General features: G+C 33.5%; 1 protein-coding gene across 2 annotated transcripts in view; it reads right to left on the reverse strand.

Annotated features, from left to right (window-relative positions):
• LOC129248432 (uncharacterized) overlaps positions 1-27,497 on the reverse strand; it is a 66,422-nt gene extending 38,925 nt beyond the window's left edge. For both annotated transcript variants that reach the window (XM_054887973.1, XM_054887974.1), the window contains exons 1-3: positions 26,979-27,497; positions 24,290-24,367; positions 16,971-17,103 (exon numbers count right to left, since the gene is read on the reverse strand). In XM_054887973.1, the coding sequence (XP_054743948.1) occupies positions 16,971-17,103; positions 24,290-24,367; positions 26,979-27,476 (709 nt within the window). In that variant the 5' untranslated portion in view covers positions 27,477-27,497. The remainder of the gene's footprint in view (positions 1-16,970; positions 17,104-24,289; positions 24,368-26,978) is intronic.
• Between the last annotated feature and the right edge of the window lie 237 nt (positions 27,498-27,734).

The raw sequence follows: 27,734 nt of genomic DNA on the forward strand, positions 1-27,734 counted from the left end.
ATTAAACTAGTTTTATTACAATAATTACTCAACTTAAATTAAACTAAAATTTAATAAAAGCCTTTTATACAGAAATAATTTGTTCCACTTTAAGGGGTTATATACCTTGTGTTTTTCAAAAAAATCAAAATAAATTTTATTTCTTTATCGTAAAGTACAATCCATTGAGAACATTTTCCAAAAATTTCATAGAGATCTGAGCAATAGATCGAAAGTTACAGCGTTTTAAATTGTGCGTCGTCACGTCCTGAGCGTACGGCCTCATGCGGCGCTTGAAACTTTAAACGCGATTATCTCAAAAACGTGTTTTTCCAAAAATGCTTTTGCGGTGGACGCGATTGCAAAAAAAGTATTCAACCGATTTTTATAATTTTTTTTTAAATTGTTCGTAATTGATGTCGCCTCTTAGTGAACGATCAACTTTTTATGTATAAATTTTTATTTTGCAGATATGAATTTTTTAATGCCAATTTTAGGACTGTAGAAGTGGAGTTTTTTAAAAACATGTTCCTATTTTCACAAAAATCAAAATATTTAATATATTGATCGTTCACTAAGAAGATATAACCCTATACTAATGAAATCTTTTCGATTTTTTGATTTCAGTTGACTTGGTGGACTTGAATCGCGTCCACCGCAAGCCTCTTCCAAAAAAAGGGTCTTGGGGGAAAACGCCATAACTCCGCCATTTTTAAATATTTTTACACAAACAAAGCCTTTTTTTCTTTAAATATTGTAATATCCAATAATAAAAACTTTTATACAATAAAATTATTGCTACATATCTTTAAAAAAAACCCAACTTTCGCTAATTTCACCGGACTACAAGGTATATAACCCCTTAATTTAGTAAATCTATTGCGTTTTATGCACAACAAAAATTTTATTAAAAAAATTAAATTTTATAAAACAATATCTGTGGCATTGCGAACGAAGCGCTTTTACGTTTATTTGTAATTTTAGTTTTTATTTATTTTTTATCGCAAAATTTTCGTCGCCACTCACAGAGAAAATATCTTAAGTTCGTTTTGCGTGAAAAGTGCTGCAAACCTGGTTGTGCGCTTGACTTAAGACCCGTCACTTAAAAACAAAGAAATTTAGTGTCAAGTTTTTCTTGAGTTATTTCTCCTTTGTTGACGACCATTACAATTGCTAAGGGAATATTATTTAAGAGCATGCACCAAGAATATTCATACTCTTAATAAGTTAAGCACTTCGCGCTAGCTGATAGGGACCCTTTTAAAAGTAAAGGTTGTCGTTATTACGGCCCTAGAAATGTGATGGACAAGGAAAGATAAACAACACTTTGATCTTACGAAGCCCATAGCAGCGGTCTTGAAAAGGAAGGCATATTTGGCTTCGCCATCTAGCAGCTTTGCTTAAACGGACGTTAGGCTGAAGTAATGAAAAGGGACTCAATCAAATAATTCTTCTATAGCGACATGAACTCGAATATTGGCAAAGAGTGTTTTCTTGCTCCCACAGTTAGAAAAATTCGCTGCCAAAACAATATTTCCTCTAACGAGCTATGGCTGATCTACTTTACTGGAGCCGGAAATGTAGCATCAGGTTGTAAGGCAAAAAATTCTCCTAGCGACTTGACTATCTCCTAATTGAAAAATTTTAAACAAAGTCTATCATATTGCGATGGACTGCAGGCACGCAAAACTCATACATCTAACTTCACAAGAAAAACTCGAAGTCGTAAAGCTGCATTTACAGCAGACATCCAGTAGCATCCCTACTCCCTTGCTTTCTGAAATATTCTTCATAAAAAAACTCGCGAGGGCAAAGTGAACAAATTTTTCGATCTCTATGAACTGCCGCCGAACAGAAGTTAGACTTGTAAACTACGCTGCATAGAACGAGGAGCGATATGTTGTCACATAATGAAAATACGTTGCCTACAGAGTCATGCCGCGATTTGAGAAAAGAAGGTAGGCGTATGATTCGAAGTAAGAAGAGAAAGGTCGAAACATGTAAAAGTAAAGAGCTTGAGATGATGGTCGTAAGAAAAAACGTCAGAAAATTTCTTAAAAAAAAAATTCTATGACATCCAGAAGCCTTAAAGAGCGGTGCGATTTTTTTTATTTCCATTTTATTTGTAAGAATAAATGCAGCAAATAATGGGATCAACCCTATTGTGCTCCCGTTACTTTGCCCACAGCGAATTTGACAATATAAGCGGAGTTGTGTGACGTCACACTAGCTCTATTGGTGATAAGTGTAACTTGATTTAGCAGTTATTTTGTTCTTTAGCCCCAGAGTATTAGTTCTTTCTTTCTAATATTTTTCTAGACTCTTCTAAACTCTTAAATATGATGTTTTTAATTATGTAAAATATAGATTTTTTTAATTAGTTCAAAAATTCACTCAATTATATTTAGCTTTACTTTATTTTATCATCTGGTTATATCAATTAGGTACTGATACACAGTGGCGTAAAATTTATCACTCCACCGAGAAGATTTATAGCTTAATAACTCTTGCAAATGACGTCCCATATGAAAAACTAAAAGGTTATTCAAAAATGAAACTAAATGACTAATTTTGCGCCACTTAATATTAAATAAAAAAAGAGAATAGAAAAGTAGATGTCTAATTTTTTTTTTGGAAATAGAACAAATTTAGGGGTTCATAAAAATAAACGATTTTTTTTTGTGGGTCATTCGAATGTTTATAGGCTGCCTTAGGGACTACATTGGAAGCAATAAAATAAATAACAAAGAGCAAGGGAACTATTTTAGTTTTATCGCCAAATTGCGGCTACATTTTGAGTCGAAGTTAAAAGAAATATTGATTTATTAATATTTTTAGGGACTCATTTCAATAGTTATGACAATTTTTTATTTTTTGGTTTATTTTTTGAAAATATTATATGGTTACAGAGGAGATGTGGCTAGTAAATAAATCAAAATAATCCCATCAAAACTAAAACAGTCAAAAATAAAAGAAAAAAATTGAATTTCCCTTTATTTATTATATATTATTAAAAACGTTTTGTGAAAAAAAAACAGCTTGAATGATTAATTTTGCACGCCTTTGTATAAATATCGATGCACTAAAGGCATTTGAATAAGCAAATTTTTGCTTGATACAAAAAAAAAAATATTTTTAAATACCAGCTGTGTGAATTTTTATATTCTGGTGTAAAACTTCTCACCTAACATAGATTTCCAATTGCTGCGGTATGAAAACAGATTTGAATATCGTTAATCAATCGTTGGGGCGCTTTGCACATCCATGCGCACACGCATACATACGTATATATGAGGGTGAGCTGAATACATTTGCATTTAAATGAAATCTCACGCATGCATTGCCAGTGCTAATTATGCCATTTAATTGTATTGATCTTTTTAATTATCAACAAGAGAATTTTATACCATTTTTTCACCATTTATGGCATTTCATTAATTCGCTACTTCAGGCAGTAAAAACTGATTTAGTACGGCATTTATTTACGTAAATATGTGCCATATAATTTAAATTTAAATTCTCCAACTGCAGTGACACATATTTTCGAAAATATTTAATGCGATAATAAATATATCTAAGAGATTTAAATAGTTAAATTTCGAGCAAAACAAAAAACAAAAAAAAAACATGCATTCAAATGGCTTTGGTCAGAATTGCAGTGGTGCTCCAGTAATACTAATGCCGATGTATGAATGTAACGAGTATTCAGTGTAATAAAGATTTTTTGTAATGCATTGTTGACTAAATTTATTTCTTTTATTCTTTTTTTGTGTGGAAAAACATTTAGACGCACACCAAAAATAGGAGGAGGAGCTTCAGATATCCCATTAAAGGTGTAAATTCCAAGTATATATGAAGTCTCTTTCAAAAGTGACGTCTCTTTAAAAAATGAATAGTTCGTGGACGTTACCTTTGAATTTTGTTAAGAAGAAAGATCTACATTTCTACAGGTAGAATAACGCGTTCAAATGATTGAAACTTATTATGAAAATCGTCGATCTTTCAGAACAACATAACTTCGCAAAAGTCGTAATTTTTTTGGTGAAATTAACTGCCCGAATGAGAGAAAACGTAGGTTCGAATCTCGGTGAAACACCAAAATTAAGAAAAACATTTTTCTAATAGCGGTCGCCCCTCGGCAGGCAATGGCAACCCTCCGAGTGTATTTCTGCCATGAAAAAGCTCCTCATAAAAATACCTACCGTTCGGAGTCGGCTTGAAACTGTAGGTCCCTCCATTTGTGGAACAACATCAAGACGCACACCACAAATAAGAGGAGGAGTTCGGCCAAACACCCAAAAATGGTGTACGCGCCAATTATATTATATATATATAATGAGTTATGTATAACGAGAATAGAAAGTGGCGTACCTAAAGGTCTAAATAAGATTTCCATTCCTCAAAATCGTTTTATTTTTTATTGAGTAAAAAAAAAAACATATGTGGGTATCATATTACGCTGTTCAAATATTTCAACCTTTTAACCCGTTTTTGCCAACATAATAAGGCAGTAGTTAATCGGAAATAATATTTAGTTTAAGGCGTTTTTTCAGATTTTTAATATAAAAAAAAATTAAAGGAAAAGAAAAAATTAAAGAAAATCAAAGAATTGTTTTTAGGTCTCACAATTTACCTTTTTTTAAGATGAGGCGTCATAGTTAATAACAAGAGCTTTTCATCTGAGGTATTCAATCATGTTTCTGGAAGCATACAACAAAGGCGTTCTCTTACGTTTCAGAAATTTTTAATTCTCAAGTTTGTATTTAAAATATTCCTTACTGAATTTACTGGGTTCACAATTTTAATTTATAATCCTGAAATTGATTCTTTAATTGATCCGAACCGATTTGATATCTAAAATCATTTTTCACTGTGCCTTTAACCTTTCAGAAAATGTTAAGTGTTATTTTTTAATGTATATCTAGTATAATTTTTTAGTGGTATCAAATTTCAAAAAAAAAAAGGATATTTCTCAAGTTCATATTGAAATTCATTCTTTGATTGATCTTCCGTTTTGAGGAAGTTTTAGTTTTCAAGTTGATATCGAACTAAATCTCCCAATTGATTTTCATCCTTCCAGTAGTTTATAATTCGGGAATTGATATCCACTTTCTGAGAAAGTGTTGATATCCAAAGCTATTTTCAAACTTATCGCAAGCCTTTGAGCAATTCATAATTCTCAAGTTGATATTGAATATTTCAATTGGCATTTGCTAAACGATTCTTCATAAATGCCCTACCGACATATGTATGTACCCTCACATAGAACGCCTGCAAACATAATGGCCTTTTGTATCCATCTAACCAGATTCATGAGAAACTTAGTTGGAAGTTATTTGGTTGAATTTATCCCTGTTTAAATAAATTGCTGGTTAAAATTTATTCAATAAGGCATTTAAATAAGTTACATTTTATGAAATTTTTTGTAATATACTTCTTTTATACATTTTTGTATATTTTTAAGAAGAAATTAGCAGATAATCTTAATTTAACTAATTGAAAAGCCATTGTAATCCAACTATATAAATAGAAGTTCTAAAATAGGCTTGAAGTGCTGAAATTGCGAACTGGTTCCCACAAGGTTACCAACCTTTTATAAATTTTGAATTTCCAAGATGATATTAAAAATATTCTTCAATTGATCTCAAGCCTGCTAGAATTACCAAGCTAATATCTAACTTTTCTCTATAGGTTATGTCAGGATAAAGGTCTGCCCGAGGGACGGACCTAATTGTTCTTTGTGGTGCCATATTCTCAGCCAGGAACAGGTACATGCCATACAATTACCAAATTACTAAGTTATGACCCGTATTTGCTGGGCTATAAAAGGTGTAACATATTGTACGTTGCTGAAACGGTTTGAAGTCTATACTAACAATTTATGCTGGCGGGTATTAAATTTCTGAAAAAATTATCCAGAATGGATAAATTGACATGCCGAGCTAATTTCTTTTAAACCATGTAAAGTAACTTATGACCTTGTGGAACAATTTTGCTCCTTTTAGCAAGATTTTAACTAAGATAATATCCTTTCTCTATAAATGGTTGACGATGATATTCCTCTAACAAAACACTTAGCTTAGTCTCACTCAGAAAACTTAGTCTCCGATTGATCGTACTTAGTTTAGTATCACCCCAATATATAATATATGTAGATGCAGTTCAATCTAAAAAAATAAAAAAATAAAAAATTTGAACTAAGTTCACAATAACATTCAGAATCTTCAATTAATGAATCGACCTTCAATTAAAATAAATTTCCCTAACTTAGATGCACGCGTACACAGCAGTTTTGAAAACTCAATTCAGTCTGAATTCAAATTTTTCGGCAGTTGCTACAAATCCAATTATATTTCTAGAATTCTACAAACAAGCAGATTAAAAAGCTTATGACAGCACTCAATTTGAATGGCGCAGTAAAAATTGCAAACGCAGTTAAAATGTTTGCTAACGCAGATTGGCGTTTAATGGCAGGCACATACGCCACACACACACACACACACACATACATTCGATTTGTAGAAGTGAGCCTGATCGATTCCAAATGTATTTGCTGCACAAAATTTAGATTTTTATAGTTGATGGTAAATTTAATGGGTGTAGCCGCATATATGGCAGGTAGTGCCAATTTCGGTGCGCGCATGGCGTTGGAGTAACATAATTGAGGTGGGGGGTAGAAAATTCACAGTTCGCGCAAAATTTGCTGCGATTCATGATACAAAACTTCACTTACTATTAAGGATATCGAAGTGCAAAATGCTACATGGTACTGAGCACTGAGCACTGCAAATGGAAAATTCACTTATTTTTGGAATTATGCAAAGCAAATGTAGCGATAAAGTTGAATTTATGCGAACGATAAAATGTGATAAACGCATATTTTAATAGATACAAGGTACTAAATTGAATTTGAATGCGCCAGTACAATATTAATGGCACTTGCTGCATGTTTTATAAACCAATTTGGTTTGCTGGGTACAACACGACGTATGAGTGATGCGATGACAGCACTTGTGGGCAGACAACGTGAATATATTTTTTATCTTATGTGTGTGCAATGCATTTTATCGATGATTGTGAGGTTTAAAATTTTTTTTGTTGTTTTCACGGCTGAGTTTTGGTTGCGAAAAAATTACCTATGAAAAATTGAAAAATTCGACGAGCTGTGCATCTAACTTTTCCAGGTAAATCCAATAAGTTCTTGTTGTAAGTACGCACTAAGTTTGATTAGTACGCACTGTTGGGCCCAAATTAGCACTCTGTGTGTAACCAGCTTATTCACTGTAAATTTTCTGCATTAATCAGCGCTTCTCTGCGTATTTATATGGCAAAATGATATCCTTTTGTTGTGTTTTGGTTCATTGGAAGCTGCTTTGTTGTTTTCAGGATGTGAAGTAATTGTTTACAGCATTTTAGCCCAAACTACAATAGAACTAATTAAAGTTTAATTTGGTTGTAGTTAATTTTATTAACATTTTTGAGGCTACTTGACTCTTAACAGCGTGAAAATATGTCGATAAGGGTAGAAAGCTCAACATTTTACAATTAAATTATTTACCAGTAAAAGCATTAACTCTATTGGAAATATAAAGCCTTCAGTCTTATGCCTCACTAGGCTGTAAACAAAAAATTACCTTTATTTGATGTCATAAAAATATGTTTTTACTTTTGATTAGAATTAGGTTTGGTGTTTATTTTATTTGGAAATCGCAATATGTTAAGCGAATGGCTGATATTTCGTATGGCTTTGCTTATAAAATCAATTTAATATTGCCTGCTTAAACCTCTAATAAAGTATTATTTATTTTGTTTATTACTTAAAAATTGTACTATATTACGGCATCAGTACATTAAAGTGTTTCACTAAAAAAGAAGCTGCAGTTTTTTCATCGAAACTATAAAATTAATTATATTTGAAAGCTTGTGCCAAAATATTTCGGAGAAATACTAAGATTTAGACACTCCAAAAAGTTCCTAAGTTTCAACGCTAAAAGAGCTAACATGGCAATCACGTTAAACAAAAAGAGCATTCGCACTCTCACAGGCGCCCTCAGGAGCCACTTCAACTGCAACAAACACCTACATAAATCAGGCATAACTAGCACCAGCACCTGCAGATTTTGCTGCGAAAACGAGGAGTCTATAGAAGTCTATAGAACATCTCATCATCGAATGTCCGGGGTTGGCGCATAGAAGAAAAAGGTTTTTAAATAAGTTCATGCTTACAGATGAAGACCTTCAATCACTCCCTCAGAAGGAACTGGTACAATTTATAAGCATACTTAACAGTCAATAGACAGCATAGGGTGCAAAATAGATCAATATGGTCGCAGTGCTAAAGGCCCATGCCTTAACCCTTTACTACCATTAACCATTAACCATTAAGATTTACCTGCGCTGTCTTGTTTAGAAAATACCTTCAAGAATGTAATTATTTATAAATAAAATTAGTTTTAAAAATTTTGTTTTTTTCCGTTCACCTTGGAGTATAAGAGACCATATGTATTAAAGGTCTTCATGAAAATATATGAAAACCCGTAAAGCATTTACACAATAGAACAAAACATTAAAAATATTGAAAATTATTATGAAAATGGTCGATCTTTAAGAAGAAGATTTCGCAAAGTTCCTGATTTCCTTGGTGAAAATAGTCGTCCGAATGAGTCGAAAACTCAAAAATTTTGTGAAAAAAAGAGGTTGTCTGTAAAGTCGGTTTACTGACGATAGCTTAACGTGATAACGTCATAAGAAAATACTGATTGAATGGTTGCATTTTCAAAAGAAAATTTTAATTTTATTTGTTTGATAGATATTTTGTATGGATATAGAGAATGAGTTAACATTAACATAACATAATATACTTTAACATAACATAACATAACATAACATAACATAACATAACATAACATAACATAACATAACATAACATAACATAACATAACATAACATAACATAACATAACATAACATAACATAACATAACATAACATAACATAACATAACATAACATAACATAACATAACATAACATAACATAACATAACATAACATAACATAACATAACATAACATAACATAACATAACATAACATAACATAACATAACATAACATAACATAACATAACATAACATAACATAACATAACATAACATAACATAACATAACATAACATAACATAACATAACATAACATAACATAACATAACATAACATAACATAACATAACATAACATAACATAACATAACATAACATAACATAACATAACATAACATAACATAACATAACATAACATAACATAACATAACATAACATAACATAACATAACATAACATAACATAACATAACATAACATAACATAACATAACATAACATAACATAACATAACATAACATAACATAACATAACATAACATAACATAACATAACATAACATAACATAACATAACATAACATAACATAACATAACATAACATAACATAACATAACATAACATGACATGACATGACATAACATAACATAACATAACATAACATAACATAACATAACATAACATAACATGACATAACATAACATAACATAACATAACATAACATAACATAACATAACATAACATAACATAACATAACATAACATAACATAACATAACATAACATAACATAACATAACATAACATAACATAACATAACATAACATAACATAACATAACATAACATAACATAACATAACATAACATAACATAACATAACATAACATAACATAACATAACATAACATAACATAACATAACATAACATAACATAACATAACATAACATAACATAACATAACATAACATAACATAACATAACATAACATAACATAACATAACATAACATAACATAACATAACATAACATAACATAACATAACATAACATAACATAACATAACATAACATAACATAACATAACATAACATAACATAACATAACATAACATAACATAACATAACATAACATAACATAACAAATTACCCCGTATTAAAGCACTTATCAACAGCTTTCATTTGATACCCATACACAACCAAAGGTTACCCGGGTCCACGTTTTGACCTATATCTCGAGACCCCAGTCACGGAGCGGCATGAAAAATACTCTGTACTAAAGCATTCACCAACAGCTTTCATTTGATACCCATATTGTACATACACGTCCGAAGGTTACCCGGGTCCACGTTTTCACCTATATCTTGAGACCCTATCTACCAATAGGTATTCAAACTATACGGAAATCATCTTCAATACCTACTTAACAATGTGTGTAAGTTTGGTTTAATTCGGTTCAAAGACACGGCGGGTCCACGTTTTGGCATATATTTCGAGACCCTAGTCATCAATAGGTATGAAAACTACCTCGTATTAAAGCACTTATCAACAGCTTTCATTTGATACCCATATTGTACATACACAACCAAAGGTTACCCGGGTCCACGTTTTGACCTATATCTCGAGACCCCAGTCACGGAGCGGCATGAAAAATACTCTGTACTAAAGCATTCACCAACAGCTTCAATTTGATATCCATATTGTACAAACACATTCTAGGGTCCACGTTTTGGTCTCTATCTCGAGACCCTAGTCACGGAGCAGCATGAAACATACTCTGGACTAAAGCATTCACCAACAGCTTCCATTTGATACCCATATTGTACATACACATCCGAAGGTTACCCGGGTCCACGTTTTGACCTATATCTCGAGCCCTATTTCCAAAATAAAATATAATCCATGTTACTCGTGGATGATGTAGCTTTCGAATGGTGAAAGAATTTTTAAAATCGGTCCAGTAGTTTTAAGCCTATTCATTACAAACAAACAAAGTTTTCCTCTTTATAATATTAGTATAGACAACATATCTTATAAGGTATATGGTAAATATTACCATACATTTTTTCCTTCATATATAATAAAAAAATTAATAATTATAACATTAAAACAACAGGTATTATTAACAAACTTGGTTTTATTTTAAATTCTTCAAGTGTATCAAATTAAAAATAATCAATAAGAAGGCATATGCAACTACAAATACGTGAATTTATATATGTACATTTGCGCATATACATACATACATATATACGCTCACTTAAGTAGGAGAGAGCAAGATATCGAACGTTGCCGTTCGTTTGCTTTGTTTGCTTTGTCGTTCGTTCCGCCCTTTCGCTTGCAGTTCATTCAATGCAATGAGCAAGGTAACGGCAATGAGCAAGGTAACACTAATATGAGCAAGGTAACACTAATGAGCAAGGTAACACTAATATGAGCAAGGTAACGGCAATGAGCAAGGTAACACTAATATGAGCAAGGTAACTACATATGAACAGTAATGAGCAAGGTAACACTAATATGAGCAAGGTAACGGCAATGAGCAAGGTAACTACATATGAACAGTAATGAGCAAGGTAACACTAATATGAGCAAGGTAACGGCAATGAGCAAGGTAACTACATATGAACAGTAATGAGCAAGGTAACGACACATTTTTTCGTGCGTGCAGCCTGTTAAATCGAATTATAAGACGTTATCACGTCAAAATTTAAAAAAATTGGTTCTCTCGAGGTTGAAGTGGACGTTCTATGGACGAGAATATTCCACATCAATATAGCGACCTTCTCAACAGTTAGGCATTCGCAAATCGAGTGTTTGGCAGATTTTTCGTCCTGTAGCCGTTTTCATGGGGGACATTTAAATGATATAATTTTTCACCTATATATGTTAAGAGCTGTTTTTTTAACAAAAATAGTGAGATCTGAAAGAATCTAAATTTTTATAGGCATTATTTTAATACAACATCAATACGCGCCTTTCGAAAAACATTTTATTTGGGCGGAAACTCTAAAATATAATATATTTTATAAAATCAAAAGATGATTTTTTTGTATGGAAAGTGGTACACTCTAATTTACATACATAAATACCAGTCTAGGTACCAAGCAATACATTTTATGTGTATACGTATATAGTTGGCTTACATTCTTTTGGTGTGTTGGCCGAGCTTCTCCTCCAATTTGTGGTGTACGTCTGGATGTTGTTCCACAATTTTACAACTTTAAGCAGACTTCGAACGGCAGATATTTTTTATGAGGAGCTTTTTTATGGCAGCACGAAACATTTTATTAGACGTAAAAATTTGTTTTTGCCAAATTTTTGCTAAATTCTTAAGGGGCCCTGGTGGTCTAGAATTTTCAAAAAATCGATTTGTTTTCGATATTTCGAAAGTATAGGCTTTTAATTAATTTAATTTTTGGCAGGATATTCCCAGTATTTTCGATTCTACATCCGTTTTAGCAGGTAGAGTCAGAGGCCGCACTCAGAACTTTAAACTCAATTTTCTCCAAACTAATATACTTTTTCGGCTTGGTGTTGTAAAAAAAAAAAACAAAAAACTATTCAACCGAATCGTCTGAAATTTTAATTAGTTGTTCACAAGATCACTGGCTGTCACCCGTACTAGAATCATATTATTATTTCAATTATTTCATATTTTTTTTATTAAAAAAAACTAAAAAAAAACCGATTTTTAGGGTGTCAAATTCAAGACCGCGCCATTTTGTCACTTTTTGTTTTTATTCTAGTAGCGGGACATAGCTGCAGTGAAACTGATTCATAATTTTTTTGGTTTTTGTGTTTCAGATAAATAGAAGAGACAAAATGGATAACACCGTCCACTTCCAATTTTTCAGGAGGGTCAACTTCAGCGCCATTTTTTAAATTATTAAAATTAAGAGGAAAATTTTTGTTTTAATTTTTGTATGTAAAGAAGCAAAATAAAAATGTAAATATCGTTTTTCAATTTTTTTTGGCAAAAAAAAATTCCTGAAAATGCCCGAAATTTTCGAGACCACCGGGACTCTTAAGACATTTTTTGAATAACGGATTACATATTAATTGTTCAAAAATAGGTATTGTCCATTATTTGTCACTGCTTTTCCTTATTTCTCGGGTTGAGCACAAATTCTACTCCAGAAGGACTCCGCATATTTAGAGCCAAACCACATATCGCTCATTTTTCCACTGTTTCATAAGGCCGAAAATCAGCCTAAGTATAACCTTCAATTTCCGTGTTTTCAAGTATGCTTTAATCTCTTTACAAAATGAGGTCGGAGATTTTTACGATAGAGGATAACTTTCTCTTATCCCTCTTGATATTGTTGCTTCGTTTACTCCAGTGCTCGACTAACAAACATTAAATGCATTCTATACAGTTCGGACATCAAAACAACGCTCCTGAAGTGTTAAATGACAAAGAAAATAGCATCTTGGTTTTCAGAACTCTTCAAAAGGCAAATTATACATATAAATTCGACCACTTGCTCTAAAAGTAAGTAAAAGGTCCATGAAAACAAATGTGCATATGTATTAATAGTGATAAATGTTCTGCTTTTCTAGCTCTCATTAAAAAATAAAAACTTAAAGCTTCTATTTGACTTTTTATTTATTTATTGGCAGGGCGGCCCAAAAATGGTCATAAATTCTGCTTCATTTCGCTCAAAACATATCCATGGTGCTCAAAATAGCTCCTGTTTAAAAAATCAATCCCTTCGAATGAAGGAAATTATTAAGTAACACTTCGAAAGGTTTTGGCTTAGCTGAAGCCACGTTTTGGCCACTCCAGTTTAAGCTGTTCTAACCTTCCCTGAGCAGGATTTATTATATTTCCGGCAGCTGCATGACCAACTTATCTTTTAATCTGGAACAATTAACAACTTCCATCAAGCTTAATGCTAGACATACAGTGCATTTAAAACCCTACAAAGACTAATTATTATAAATAAATGCCTGAGTAGAATTTATATGCTAACACCGTCAATTTCCGACTGCTAGATTGCTACTCATACGCACTGTTGGCCACACAACTGGTTGACTAATACTCTAATTAAGTCAATGCATTTAAGCGCACAGCTGCTTATGATTTTTGTTGTCGAGTATATAAATACGATTTGTAAAATTTTAAATAATCCCTATATTAGTGAATACACTGTGCGGCAAATCCTTAGTACCGATAAGTCACCAAGATGAGCGTTTAACCATTGAGTGGAGTTGCTTTGCAGAAGATTTTCAGGGAATATATTAGCCCTGATTCGTGAGGACTAACCTTATTCATAAGGAAGTAAATGTAGGTTAGGAAATATTTTACATATTCATATTTTTTATTAATAAAATTGGCGCATACATTCTTTGCTTGGGTATTTGGCCGAGCTCCTCCTCTTATTTGTGGTGTGCGTCTTAATGTTGTTCCACAAATGAAGGGACTTCCAGTTTTAAGCCAACTCAGAATGGCAAGTATTTTTTATGAGGAGCTTTTTTATAGCAGAAATACACTCGGAGGTTTGCCATTGCCTGCCGAGTGGCGACCGCTATTAGAAAATATTGTATGTTTTCTACCATTTTTGTATTTAATGCTCGAAGATTCAAACCTACGCACTAGCGAATGCTACAACCACTCGACTACAGTGCTCTATGGTGGTATCAAGTCACGGAGGCAAATCTTGATATTGTGTGGCAGTTGAGCTAGCTAAGCAAGGCGTAGTCTTCTTTAAATATCTAGGTCATACACAAGTCAGTTTAGTAAGCACAAATAGACAAATCTGCCTGCGCTGCCTTCTTCGATAGATAGCCTCGGGCTAGCTGGGTGAATATCACGCGGGCACCTTCACATGTAGAGCTCTCTCAGAGGAGAGATTTTGTAAGGTTATCCAACGGGTAACCATATGATGGGATTTCATATAGCTTCCAAAAGTTTTTGCTGAAGAATGAGGACGTAGATGAATCTACATTTTAGTATCTCTACTTTCGCGAGGCTTGGATTTGGCCTTGTACGTTTTAACTACGCTTGAAGTACTACCAATGGCTTTCCATTCACAACTTTTTATCTTATTTGCATTCGCTTCCTTCTCTTTTCGTTTCCTAATTAATTTGCTGACGAAATGACAGTTTTGCATTAACTTTTGCATGGTGTGGCCTCATAATGGTAAAGAGAAAATTTACGCTACTTACAATAAAAAAAAATTTCCATCAATGCATTAGCGAAGAACTTTCACGTGCATACAGTAACAATAACTCATATTAAAAAAAATGAGCAGCCCATAAAAAGTTTGTGATACGATCTAAATCCGATCCACGTAAAAGGAAAACTCTTAAAATTTTTGAGTTTCGAAAAATGGAAAAGGCGTTGTGCAATTGGATTACGAACAAAATACTTAGCATCTACAAGTGATATGCTAAAAGAGAAAACCAAGTTTCGCTGGCTAAAATTTGGGGAGAAAAATGATCAAATTAGTCTGACGCCATCAACGCATTTTTGATCAAATTAAACCAACCAATTATGGATTTATGCTTGACAAAAGCGCAAGTATGTAATGTCGATGAATCTGGCTTATTTTGGAAGCTCTTACCCGAAAAAAATATTGAACGCTCAAAAGAAACCTTGGCTCATATACATGAAACCAGTAAGGAGAGAATAACGTTCCTTGAAGGTACAGCTGCTGCGAAATCGTGGAATCTTCGTTCATTATAAAAATTTACTGATATGCATGCTGTCTACAAAGGAAATAAAAGTGCTTGGATGTCCTTAGCTTTATTTGAAGAATGGTTTTGCAGAACATTTGTTTCAAAGGTATTGTTATTTTTTGTCAAAATAAAGAATCCTGTTTTTATCCAAAAATGCTTAAATAAACAAGTAAAAGAGTTCATTCGTGCGCAGAATCTGATTGAAAAGGCACTTCTTCTTATTGATAATGCTCCATGCCATCCTAAAGAAGGCGAGTCAAAGAGCTACGATGGCCGAATATCGGTAATGTATTTTACTCCTAACTATACGGCACGAATACAGGATCAAAAAGCTATAAGACTTACTAAATTGAACTACAAAAAATCTCTGTTAAGTCACATTGTTGCTTCCAGAAAAACTATCGATGAGTGACTGGGAAATATCAACCTGAAAAATGCAAAATGCTTTTTGGCTGGTGCATGGAAAGCTCTTACAGCACCTTCAATTCGGTTATTCTTTCAAAAACTGTTTGAAAAAGCGTCTGACTAAGATTGTGACAATATTATTCCTCTTTCGTAGTTACGATTACCGATAGCTGATAATATTCAATTCATTGCAACTTTGCTTCGGGAAGTAGAACCATTGCAGTTTTCCAATGTGAAATCGAGAAATGTATTTTTGAACTTCATTTGGAACTCACAGCTTTAAATGAAGAACGCTGCAATGAAGACGACAAAATAGTCAGTGAAAGAGCTAACGGCGCGATGCTAAATACGAATAAAATTACAGTAGTGGATCCAGTATTAGCATTCAATATATGCTTGGATTGGGCAGAGCAAAATAATGCTTGCTTAAATATATAAGCATTTCAACATATAAGCATTTCAAAAATCACTTTGTATGTGCTATAGTTTCGTCGTCTACTGTACGCGATTTTATATTGTTTAATTAGCGTCACACTCGAGTGCAAATAAAGCAATCTACACAGAAAAATGCAAAAATAAAAAACAATAATAATAATAAATAATACCTAAATAAAATATAATGAGTGTAGCAAATTTTAATTTGATGCAACATTTTCACGGAAATTACGCGCAGTCGACCAAACAAGCATAATTATGGTTTTATTTATTTACCAACAATTTGTAATTATGCGCCCATATGCTACTGTCCTCAACTATGTCCACGCATATGCACATATCCGTTAACTAACCATTTAATTTGTATACACAGAAATATTTTTCACAAGCAAATAAAATAAAATAAAATTATATTTATGCGTATCAATGTGATAGTGAGGAAAATCGCACTCGAAATGAACTGGCAGTTGTAAGCAAGTATTGGATGTGTGTGTGAGTGTTGATACAGCTGTATGGTACTTTATATGTTCTGTATATGTATATATTTAAGCATTTAGTAATACTCGTTTATGGATGTGTGTAGGTATGTCGCACATCACATTTTTCAACTTACCAATGATGTTCAACTGAAATGCCATCGACATTTTCGGTTCCGTATTCACTTGACATTCATAGATGCCACTGTCACGAGCCTGCGGCGATTTCACATGCAATATCCACTCACGTCCATCTTTCGATGAACTCACCTGGAATCAAAAAATATACATTTGTAACAAGTGGGGCTACAAAGTGAAAACCCGTGGGGGAAACAGAAGTAGAAAAAAATTGCTTATGCATACGTACATGAAAATGTAAGTTTATACGTGGCTATGTATGTGAAAAATTAAAACGTGTCAAATCGGTATGAGTACCAACTTCACAGACATAAAACGGAGGATATAAGAGGGGCAGTTGCGTTTGGGGTATAAGGCTCCACCTATTTTATAACCATGTTTAATTTTGAAAAATTTAAGCAAAAACAAAATAAAAATAGTTATCAAAGTTATTAGTAGTATTGAAATGAATCCCTGGAAAGATTAATAAATCAATAATTTTTTATGTAACTTTGGCTCAAAATGTGGCCGCAATTTGGCAATAAAATTAAAATAGTGCGCTTGCTCTTTGATATTTATTTTATTGCCTTCAATGTAGTCCCTATGGCAGCCTGTGAACATTAGGATGGACCACAAAACAATTTTTTTTTAAATGAACCCTTAAATTGAAAATGAAACATCTTTTATTGTATTATTATTTTATTTTATTTAATATGTGGCGCAAAATGAATCATCCATTTTTGTTTTCCAATAATTTTTTTATTAAATAAAAAAAAAATGGCCAAAAAAATGAGACATATATTTATGTAGTTTTTCTTATTCAATACAAGGTGGCGGACAATTAAGCTCGAATTTTTTTTGGAATAATTTTTTACGAAATAAAAAGTAAAATAAATGAGACAGACAAGGTGGCACAAAATGAATCATCTAACATTATTTTTGAATAGATTTTTTAATAAATCAAAAGAAACGGCCAAAAGGTGAGACATCAATGTTTGTATTTTTTAATACAAGGTGGCACAAAGTTAATTACGAATGTTGTTAATGAATAAAAAGTAAAAAAATGAGACATCTATTTGGGTATGTTTCATTTTTTGAATTTAATATGAAGTGGCGCAAAATTAATCATCCATTTTGTTTTTGAGTAATGTTTTTATTAAATAAAGCAGTACGGAAAAAAATTAGACATCTATTTTAGTGTTCTGGATTTTATTTAATACAGTGTGGCACAAAATTAATCATCCAGTTTTGTTTTTGAATAACTTTTTTACTAAACAAAATGCAACATTTAGTTTTATACTTTATTCTGTTTTATTTAATACAAGGTGGCATAAAATTAATCATCCAATTTTGTTTTTAAATTTTTTTTTTACTAAATTAAAAAAAAGGGTTTTGAGTGTTGAATATCCTTATTTGCAATTGTCGGCTTTTATTCGCAGCTGTCCATTTCACAAGTGTCAAATATGATTGATTGACGTACAAAGCCATTAGCAAAAATCATAAATCTTCCGATAGGGTGATTAATTTTGCGCCACCTTGTATTAACCTGTGCCGCCAAGTTTGAAAGTTATCATAGAATTCCTTTGGAATATAAATTAAAATAGTAAATAAATAAAAAATGTAGTTTTGCACAAAAATGATTACAGACCGACATTACTTACTTTCCTCTCTTAATGTCCCTTCACCCTAAGCTTTGTTCAAAAAAAGTTTTAAATTTTTTTATAGGGCACCTGAAAAACTGCTGCTTTCTTTGTAAGATAAAAAAGTTATTAAATGTCAATAAATTATTATGCAATGCACTAATACAAGGTGGCGCAAAATTAATCCTTATACTTTTTGCTAATAGCGTCGTGAACAAACTTGTGAACCAACAGTTCCAGCTTTCAAACAAATAAGCAATCGAGTATGTGGAGTGTGAAAATAAAGATATTCACCACACAAAATCAATTTTTTATTTAGAGCAAAAAGTAATTTAAGAACCACATGGATGATTAATTTTATGCCACCTTGTAGTAAATAAAACAAAAAGAATATAAAATTAGATATTACTTTTTATTTAGTAAAAAAGTTATTCAAAAACCAAATTGGATGATTGATCGTCAATCAAAAATTGCAATTTTACGTCATTTGGTGTTGTTGTTTCGTAGTGATGCGCGTACAATGTACAGACATTTACCTTTATGGTATAGATATTTTTTTTATTAATTTTGTCTGGTATTCAGTCTGTTTGCAGCAAACATTTTTTAAATATTTTTTGTCCCCAATTTTAGCATGGGAACGTAAAGGCATGAAGAAAAACAAATGCTTAGCCCACCCTAATGCTAATATTCTAGCAGTTTCACCAATCTTCTAAGCTACGTGCACACAATATTCATGAACAATTTACTAACTACAAATACTACTAAGGCTCTCCTGGTACATTGTCAGATACGCCTTTGAATAAACCCTATAGTCAAAGCCACTTTTTTGCCCGTTTGCTTCGCGGCTGCCGCAGTTCGCCTTCTAACCTTCTTTAGTGCTAGCAGCTGGTATTTTTAATATGACGATGTTCCACGAAATGTCAATTGCGTGCCTCTGTATCCATGCCATATCAATTGATGAACTACTCAACCTACATATGTATCCCCATTAGTTCGTATTAGCTAGTGAACTACAAATGTGGCCTCTATAAGAGCTTTCCAACAGTTAGCAAGTCTTTCTATTGGAATAATTTGCTATTTAAACACTCTAAGTAGCGATTTATCCTGTGTAGCTTTCCTGAAAATTAGCTTTCTTATTTGGCCAGAATATATGTACATATACTTATAAAATAAAAAAATATATGTACATATACTTATAAATTAGCGCTTACACCCTCTAGGGCGAGAGTGACAGAGGTAGCAAAGATAGTGAAGGTGGTATCGTGGAAAGAATGCAGCAACTTTCCGTTTTAATCACAAGCTGGTACAATACATCTTCCTCACCTGCCGGACACTTTTGGTTGCCGACGTCTCTTTCACATCGTCTTTTTATTACATTTTAGTAAACACAAAATATAAAATTTAAAATAGAAATTGGTTTTTTTAGATATGGAAAATTGGAACAAGTAAGTAATACGTATCGTTTCGGTAGAAATAAATAAACCAAAAGTAAGGTTTGATAGAAATGTTTACGCAGTTGTATAGTGCGGTAACCACTAAAACCTTTTTGAGGATGTAAAATGAAAAGTAATCGAATATATTTTTTATTGAAATTAGAGACAATACTATGGACAAAAAAAAAAACAACTAGAGAAGCGCAAATAAATTCTAGTGTAATTACCTTGGTAAAGATGTAACTGGGTTTGTAAGCAGTCAAGTGGTTTTTCGGATATTATAGATTCTATGCTTAGAAATGATTTTTGACCTTTGAATGCTCTTCTATTCTTATTTGTCAGTGCGCAGACTTAAGCTCCGAGGTTCTTTGGGTCGACCTCTACGGCATGAGCCTTGTGGACTTCAGTCTAAGGACATTCTGCTGATGTCGGTCGCAAATTTTCGCAAAGTATGACCAGTTAATCTCCCCTTACGCTCGTGAATTTCAGTTTCAACTGGTCTTTGCTTACCTCCCGTATGGAGCTTATCATTTGACACTTAATTATCAAGACACCAGGATGACTCCAATGCAGCGGTTCATGACGACCTAAAGCTTTGTTGTTGTTGCCACGGCCACGCACCATGTTTCATAGTCATATAGGAGCACCGATTGGAATAAAAAAACCTTAGCTTTGCTTCCAAGGTTAGCTGTTTAGAATACCATATACTTTTGAGTAAGGCAAATATGATCGGGCTTTAATTATTCTGCATAAATTTGCAGAAAATTCTAAAGGGGCACACAATAACATGATACCCTTCCAGTTCCCGCAGTCAGCTGCCGCGTCTTTCTTTGGAATCTTCACCAAAACACCCTGCATTCAGTCCTGTGCTAGCGCTTCAGTTTCCCAGATGGTTGAAACAGGAGAAACAGCATTTCTGCCGAAGTTTTCGGATTGGCTTTTAGCATTTCTCCCGTGATGTTGACCACAACCTAGATTTTTCATTCTCCATTCTTCCTTTTCCACTTCCTGTCTTAATTTTATCCACACTTGGATGCTGGGAAGATACACAGGATATTTTTTGAGTACATCGCTCGGGAGTTTCCCAGCGACGTGCTCAAGAATTTGAGGCCTCTGAAAACTTCATCAAAGGGTACCTATTTCCCATCGTGTGAACTGTTCATCAGGGTCGGGTTAATTTTCCATCTTTGTCTTTGAAAGGCATTTCAGAGAGTCCTTTCGATCCTGTGAAAGAAGCTTTAAGTCATCGTTTTTCCGCTACCGTCTATGCTTCTTCTTCCTCCATTAAGTTCCTTTATTATTATTAAACTCGTCCAGTTAAGTTTTGTTTTTTTATTGTTGGAAAATTTATAACTTTCATCATATCTAACGTAAATTGACAATGAAGCGCTTTGCAGGTGGCTTCGATACGAGTCATAAAAACGCAATTTCGATACAATGCAAGTCTTATTATTTTTGTGAATAAATCGGAAAAACATTGCCGCATTGGAAACGGCATCGTATTATAAATCGAAATTTAACTAAATCAGCGGGCCAATTAGGAATTGAAATATTACACAAAACTTATTTTTTTTTTAAATTAATAAATAATTTTATTTTCCAAATTTTCTTTATTTTTTTCTTTCGTGAAATATGATTTCGCTAATACTGAAAGTCTCATTTTTAATTTTAGCGCTTTGAGTAATACACTTTTTATTTATTAGTCTGTAAAGAATTTGTGTTTTCGCAGCCTTAATTCATTTAAATAAACAAATAAATCAATAAACAAAGGCAATCCAAAATAAAAATCATTCAATATTTATATTCAAAAACATGGCAAACATTTAGCAATAAATTCAACAAACATAACATAAGAAATTTTTGGTTCGTATACACCTTTATTTGATCACTTTGCAACTAGTACAATTCGAGTCACTAACAAACTAGTCTGATTCCTGCCATCCAACAACAGTTTATGAACAAGAATATTTGTTAAGGCATTAGCATGCAAACGCTGAGATATGTGTGTCGAACAGCTGCACATTTCCTTTGATAAAAGTTAAGTTCTGCCCATATTCACCATGGAAATGGAATCTATTCTTAAGCAACTGAAAGTAGAAGCTACAACACAGTGCACCAAAGCCGAATATAGTACACGCATATACATATGTAATATACACATACTTACATGCATACACATGTGCTGGCCGAGAGACGGGTATGGAGAGAAGGGAGCAGCTTTTATGTGTATTATTGAGTGGAGGGCAATAAAAATAGACACTTGCATACTTCTACTTAAAATATACGTAAATGTACGAGAATTTGTTTGGCAAATAAATAGAATTTGTGGAAATAGAAAAACTTACGTATGACTTCATTTGATTGCAATTGGTGAATAATATACCCATACATATGTAGGAATTTAGTAGGGCAAGTTTATATGTAGTGTCTAGTTTTTAGGAATGCAGAAGTTTTAAAATATATGGAAAGGAATAAATTGACCTAAACTTTGATTTTATTACCTATTATTTTCGTGGCTTTATAAACGCATTTAAAAAAACAGTTATTGCTACAAAAATACTCATACTTAAGATCCCTTAACGCATCTCTTCTAGAAATATTCGTAACTTTTACCAAAAAACATAAAACAATCGATTTTCACACACTTTTGAGAATTAAGAATTTTTCTTCAATGTTGCTAAATGTTGCTGAGAAAGTCGTATTCGAATTTGTTGTTGTCCCATTGTTAGTAAATGCGGCAGGCAGATTTCTGAAACCCAATTCTTCAGTTAAAATGTTGCTTATACTGTCCAATGAGATGCCTAAGGCTTCTTTTAAATATCTTTCAGTCACTCGATGATTTTCCAATAAGATATCTTGAATTTTTTCTACGATTTCTGATGTTGTTGCTTTGTTTGGACGTCTTTGACGTTGATTGTCTGAAAAGCTTGTGCAGCCGCGTTTAAATTCAAAAACCCATCTTTTTACTGTACTAATTGATAGAAAAAAAGTCCTTATACATTACCGGTATTCGTTGATAAATTTCTTTGGCTTTGAAACCTTTTAAAAATAAAAATTCAATCACTGCGCGACACTTGATTTTTGCCTTTGTAGAAAATTCTGTTATACGTCAATACTAAATGGCTTGTATTATTATTGATAAATATTGAATTGACAGATTGAAATGAGACTTCACGTACGTTCATATGAAAAGTGTACCAACATAACAAAAATTTTGAAATTTAGGCTAAAGCAACGCCCTTTCTTATCGAACAACCTAGTAAAGTATGCCTAATGGATACCTGCATTTATGTTTCTCTTTTAAAATGAAATTGATAAGAAACTGAGTATACAGTTTTACTGCAAGGTGGCGCAAAATTAATCCCCCAATTTTGTTTCTAATATAACCTTTTTTTTTTATACACATTTGTTTCAGACATGGAAATCTTTATTTTCACCTTTACGCGCCTGCCCACCATTGTCTGTATGTTTGTATACTGCAGCGGTATAATTCTCAACTGTCAAATGTGATTTGCGTCATTTGGAAAAATTATGATACTTCCGATAGGGTGATTAATTTTGCGCCACCCTTTATATAAAATGTATAAGTATAGTGTCACATGCGTTTGCAATTTCTTTCGGATAAAAAAAGGTTGATTTTTGTCGCTTGGTGCTTTGAATCTCCCAATAAAGTTTAGAATGTCCCAATCAAGCTTCCGGTGCTTTTGCCAAGATGTTTGTATGTGATCTGCAACGCTCTGACGCAATGCAACTTATTTTCTATTGACCAAAGCTAGCCGCTTTGGCTGTTACTTCCTATAGTTGGTCTAGTTGTTGACTGGTTCGAGTTAAAGGAAGTTGCTCGTAGTGAATGATTAATTTTTTGAGAAAAATAGAAAGTCACTTTTTTTTAGCAAGCCTCTTATATGTGCTTAAGTTTCTTTTTGTATGAAAATCAGCCGAAGATGGCTCTCTCGAACACTTACCTACAGAGCACCAATTGAATAAATAAATTTAAGCTTCGTATAAAGTCGGAGGTGAGCAAAGGAGGGACCTGCCTATATTTCACTTCTTTCAATGCATTTACTCCGCTGCGGTCACTGTGTATTTTTCATTTGGTAATTTTTTATCTCCACTCTTTTTACTTTCACTAAATAAATACTCATACGAATGCGCCTCTACACAGACACATATACCTATATTAGATACATACACACATTTATTACTTGGCTGGTGGCAGTTAAGTACTTTTTTGTGAGAAAGAGTGCAAATTTTGTGTGCGCTTACCTGAAAGCGTTTGTCCGATGTATACGTGGCTGTGGCTACCGTCAGTATATGCAAATCACGTTTACGTATCCACGAGACCTGTTGACGACCATCAACGTAGAAAATCACATTCAGTCAGAGTCCAATCGCAGGTGGCCAAATGAGCAGCAACAGCAACAGACACATCCGGAGGTGGCGAAGAAAGCGAACAAAAGAAAGAAAAAAGGTATTTTGTGAAAAAATTTAAGTTTGACGGGGTGAGTAATGTGCCAGCAAATATGTAAGTAAAAATATGAAATGGCAGCTGAAATAATTTGCGGTCAGGAAGAAGGGCTTATGCGTACAAGCAAAAAATAGCAAAAAAATTGAATAAGAATAAGAAAAAATAGCAGTCACCTATGCCGCGAAAGTGACAAACGGAAATTGATTAATGAGCCTCGATCAGCATGAGAAATGTCCGTAAGGGTTAAGGGGAGATTAAATAAAACTACCATTGATGTGGCAGTAAAATGCGCAGCGCCAAGCAGTCATTCGTAAAGAGCACTTTCCGTTCACTTGCCCATTGCCCCTCAAGTGTGCTGGAGTTGAGTGGGATTTCGTTTTAGGTTTTATTTTCTTAGATGGAGCTGATAGCAAAACGGAAAAACCGCAAATGACCAGTTAAATGCGGGTAAAGTGTTTCTTTTTTTTTCGTCACTTCAGCTTGAGTGCGCCCTAAGTACACAATGGCTTGGTAATTCTGGTAGTGCTTATCGGAGAGTAAGAGAAGCGCAAAAGTAGTAATTAAGAACATTACTTACTTATACTTAAGGGTTTGATTATTTTCATTTGGTTCGAAAGTTAAAGTTCTTCGACTTAAAGGGAAATTTCTGAATTTGAAATATACTGCAGCTGAAAGCGCGCTTAGAATTTGAGTAATGCTGCTAGGGCGACAGTCCTTGCCCGGTTATAAGTCTTGGTAGTACCGGTAACGTAGTACCCATCCTCGTAGAAACTTTGGTTATCTTATAGACTTCTGTTGAAGTGCAAAGGCCGGGACACCTTCCTTAACTTTTGAAGGTATAATCTAGAAGCTGTGTCTATCAGTCTATGGAATTCGACTTTGAATACAACCCCGACGCCAGTTGCGGCTGGGAGTGTGATGCCGCACTGAGTCAAGAAAAACGTATGGTGTTTTATGTTTCAGGCGCTATAGCTTTTGCCGCTTTATTCTGCTATAAGATTTGCCAGATATATAAAGCGCTAAAAGTCACAACACCGCGAAAGTTAGATGTGTAGTTCTGGCTTAAATGATAGCAATCTTCATATACGTATCAAGGAGGGACAGGCCAATGGTTTCAAGTATTTCCTCCCAGTAGTTTCGATTAAAAGAAGCCTACAGGTGTGCATTTCTCAGTTGTGTTTTTCATTCAGAGACGTTTAGTAACCAATTTTTCGATTGCATATTTAATGCCAGTTAGTGGGTTAACTGCTGTAAAATAATTTTAAACAGGTAATATTACTTGTTGGGATCGACTATGAGTGAGGAAACTTATTGCATTAAGAGAGCGTAGTTTGAAAGGTCCGTGGAAAAGTAAAAACTATTTAATTGTTTGGGGAACAACATCAAGACACTCGTCATTAATAGGAGGAGGAGCACGCGCCAATTATTTATTTTTTTTTACTTTTTTATTTTTCGACATAGTATCCTTTTAAGCTTATACACTTTGTCCAATGCTGTTTTAGTTTGTTGATTCCTTCCCTTTGTTGATCCCAGATTCACCTCCTCATTTAAATAAAGTATTTTTCCTGCCAGCCGTTTCTTCAAATTGAGGAACAAATAGTAGGCTGAGGGAACCGGGGAAGCCAAATCTAGAGAATAGTGGGGATGTGAAACGAGTTGGAACCCTATTTCCATTCATTTTGCGACCACAACTGCTAAGGCGTGAGCTGGTGCGTTTTCGTTATGAAAAAGGAAAATCACTCGACTTCCTCAATTCAAACGAATTCCAAACACAAGGAGATAGACCAATCTAACTAAAACTTGCTGTGTGTTCTTCCAAAGGAAGCTACTAACTGAACATGATCTCAATACACTTAGGTCCAAAAATAAACCAGTTTTAGGAGAATTGACGGCAATGACCAAAATAGGTTCGAACCATATTAATTTTTAAAATTCCAAAATGAAAACTGCTTCGTTAATGTTATGAAATGGAGAAAGCAAATAAAAATTTAGCGCTTTATACGTCACATTGCAGTTTATCATAAATAAAATATTATATTTAATTAGAATCACATAAGTGATCCAAAAGAATTAACTGCCGGCCTGGGTGTAATATCCAAACTCTTCGACTTAAGTAGGAAGCTCTGGCTCTCTTTGTTAGGAGTCTGCTCTAATGAAGCAAGTAACATAGCCATTGATTAACTTATTTCATAAGTCAGTTGAGAACTGCAGACTATATGCTAGGCGAATGAAGTAATAAGCAAGTACTGCAACTTACTACAATCCATAGTTTTAGTTTTCTAGCACTTTCAGCACTGCAATTTTGCCTTTATACATTTAATATTTATTTCTCGATAAATTTGCTTTATAAAAGCGTGAAACTTCACTGCTCTTCCACATTTAATCCACCCTTTTACTATTTTTCTATTTCTATTGAGTGTGACTTTTCACGCTTTATTTGTTTCCTTTCACCACATAACCCACCCACTAACTCACTCACTCACTCACCGATTTATCATCCAATCGCTCGACACGACATTTAATTGTAGCTTCCGTTTGACCGGTACGTGCCGTTATATTACGCGGCAGTCCAAAGTCAAAGATTGGTAGCTGATTCATGTAGCCCTCGCCCATATCCGACGCCTCTACAATCGATGAAAGACTCTTCAAGTGGTTTGCGTTATCACCGCCGATGATGTTGTTGTTGCTACTGCTGCTGCTGCTGCTGCTGCTCGCATTCAACACCTCAATATCCATTATTCGCAACGTTGCTGGTGGAGAAGTAGGCGGCGTAAGTGTGGCCAGTGGCAGCTGTGAGTGTCGACGATTGTAATTATGTGACGAAGCAGAAATAAAAGTACTGATGTTGTCACTAATGCTATAATGATGGTTGTTGTTGGTGTTGCCGTTGTGAAAGTGTTTTTGCAGCGTTTGTTGTGTTAACGACAACAGTGAATTTTGCGTCACAAATGGTGCCGCCGTCACGGAGGCCATCGTTGCCGCCATGGCTGTTATGAGCACACAGCGTAACACTGCAAAGAGTGAAAGCAATCGAGAAGAGAGATAAGTAGAAAATTTCTAGGTGTAAATGAGTTTAAGTATAATATTAATTTAAGTGAAAATTATATAAATATTTATACAGCAGCAGTGCGCTATGCCTTAATTCAATTCTTCAGCGCAAAAGTTGTCAGTCAAGAAGAAGTTGTTTTAATTTAATGATATTTATTCAGTTTCCCCTGAGTCACTTTATTAGTTTGTTAGAAG

Source organism: Anastrepha obliqua, chromosome 5, assembly GCF_027943255.1.
Source record: "Anastrepha obliqua isolate idAnaObli1 chromosome 5, idAnaObli1_1.0, whole genome shotgun sequence".
NCBI classification, from domain to species: domain Eukaryota; kingdom Metazoa; phylum Arthropoda; class Insecta; order Diptera; family Tephritidae; genus Anastrepha; species Anastrepha obliqua.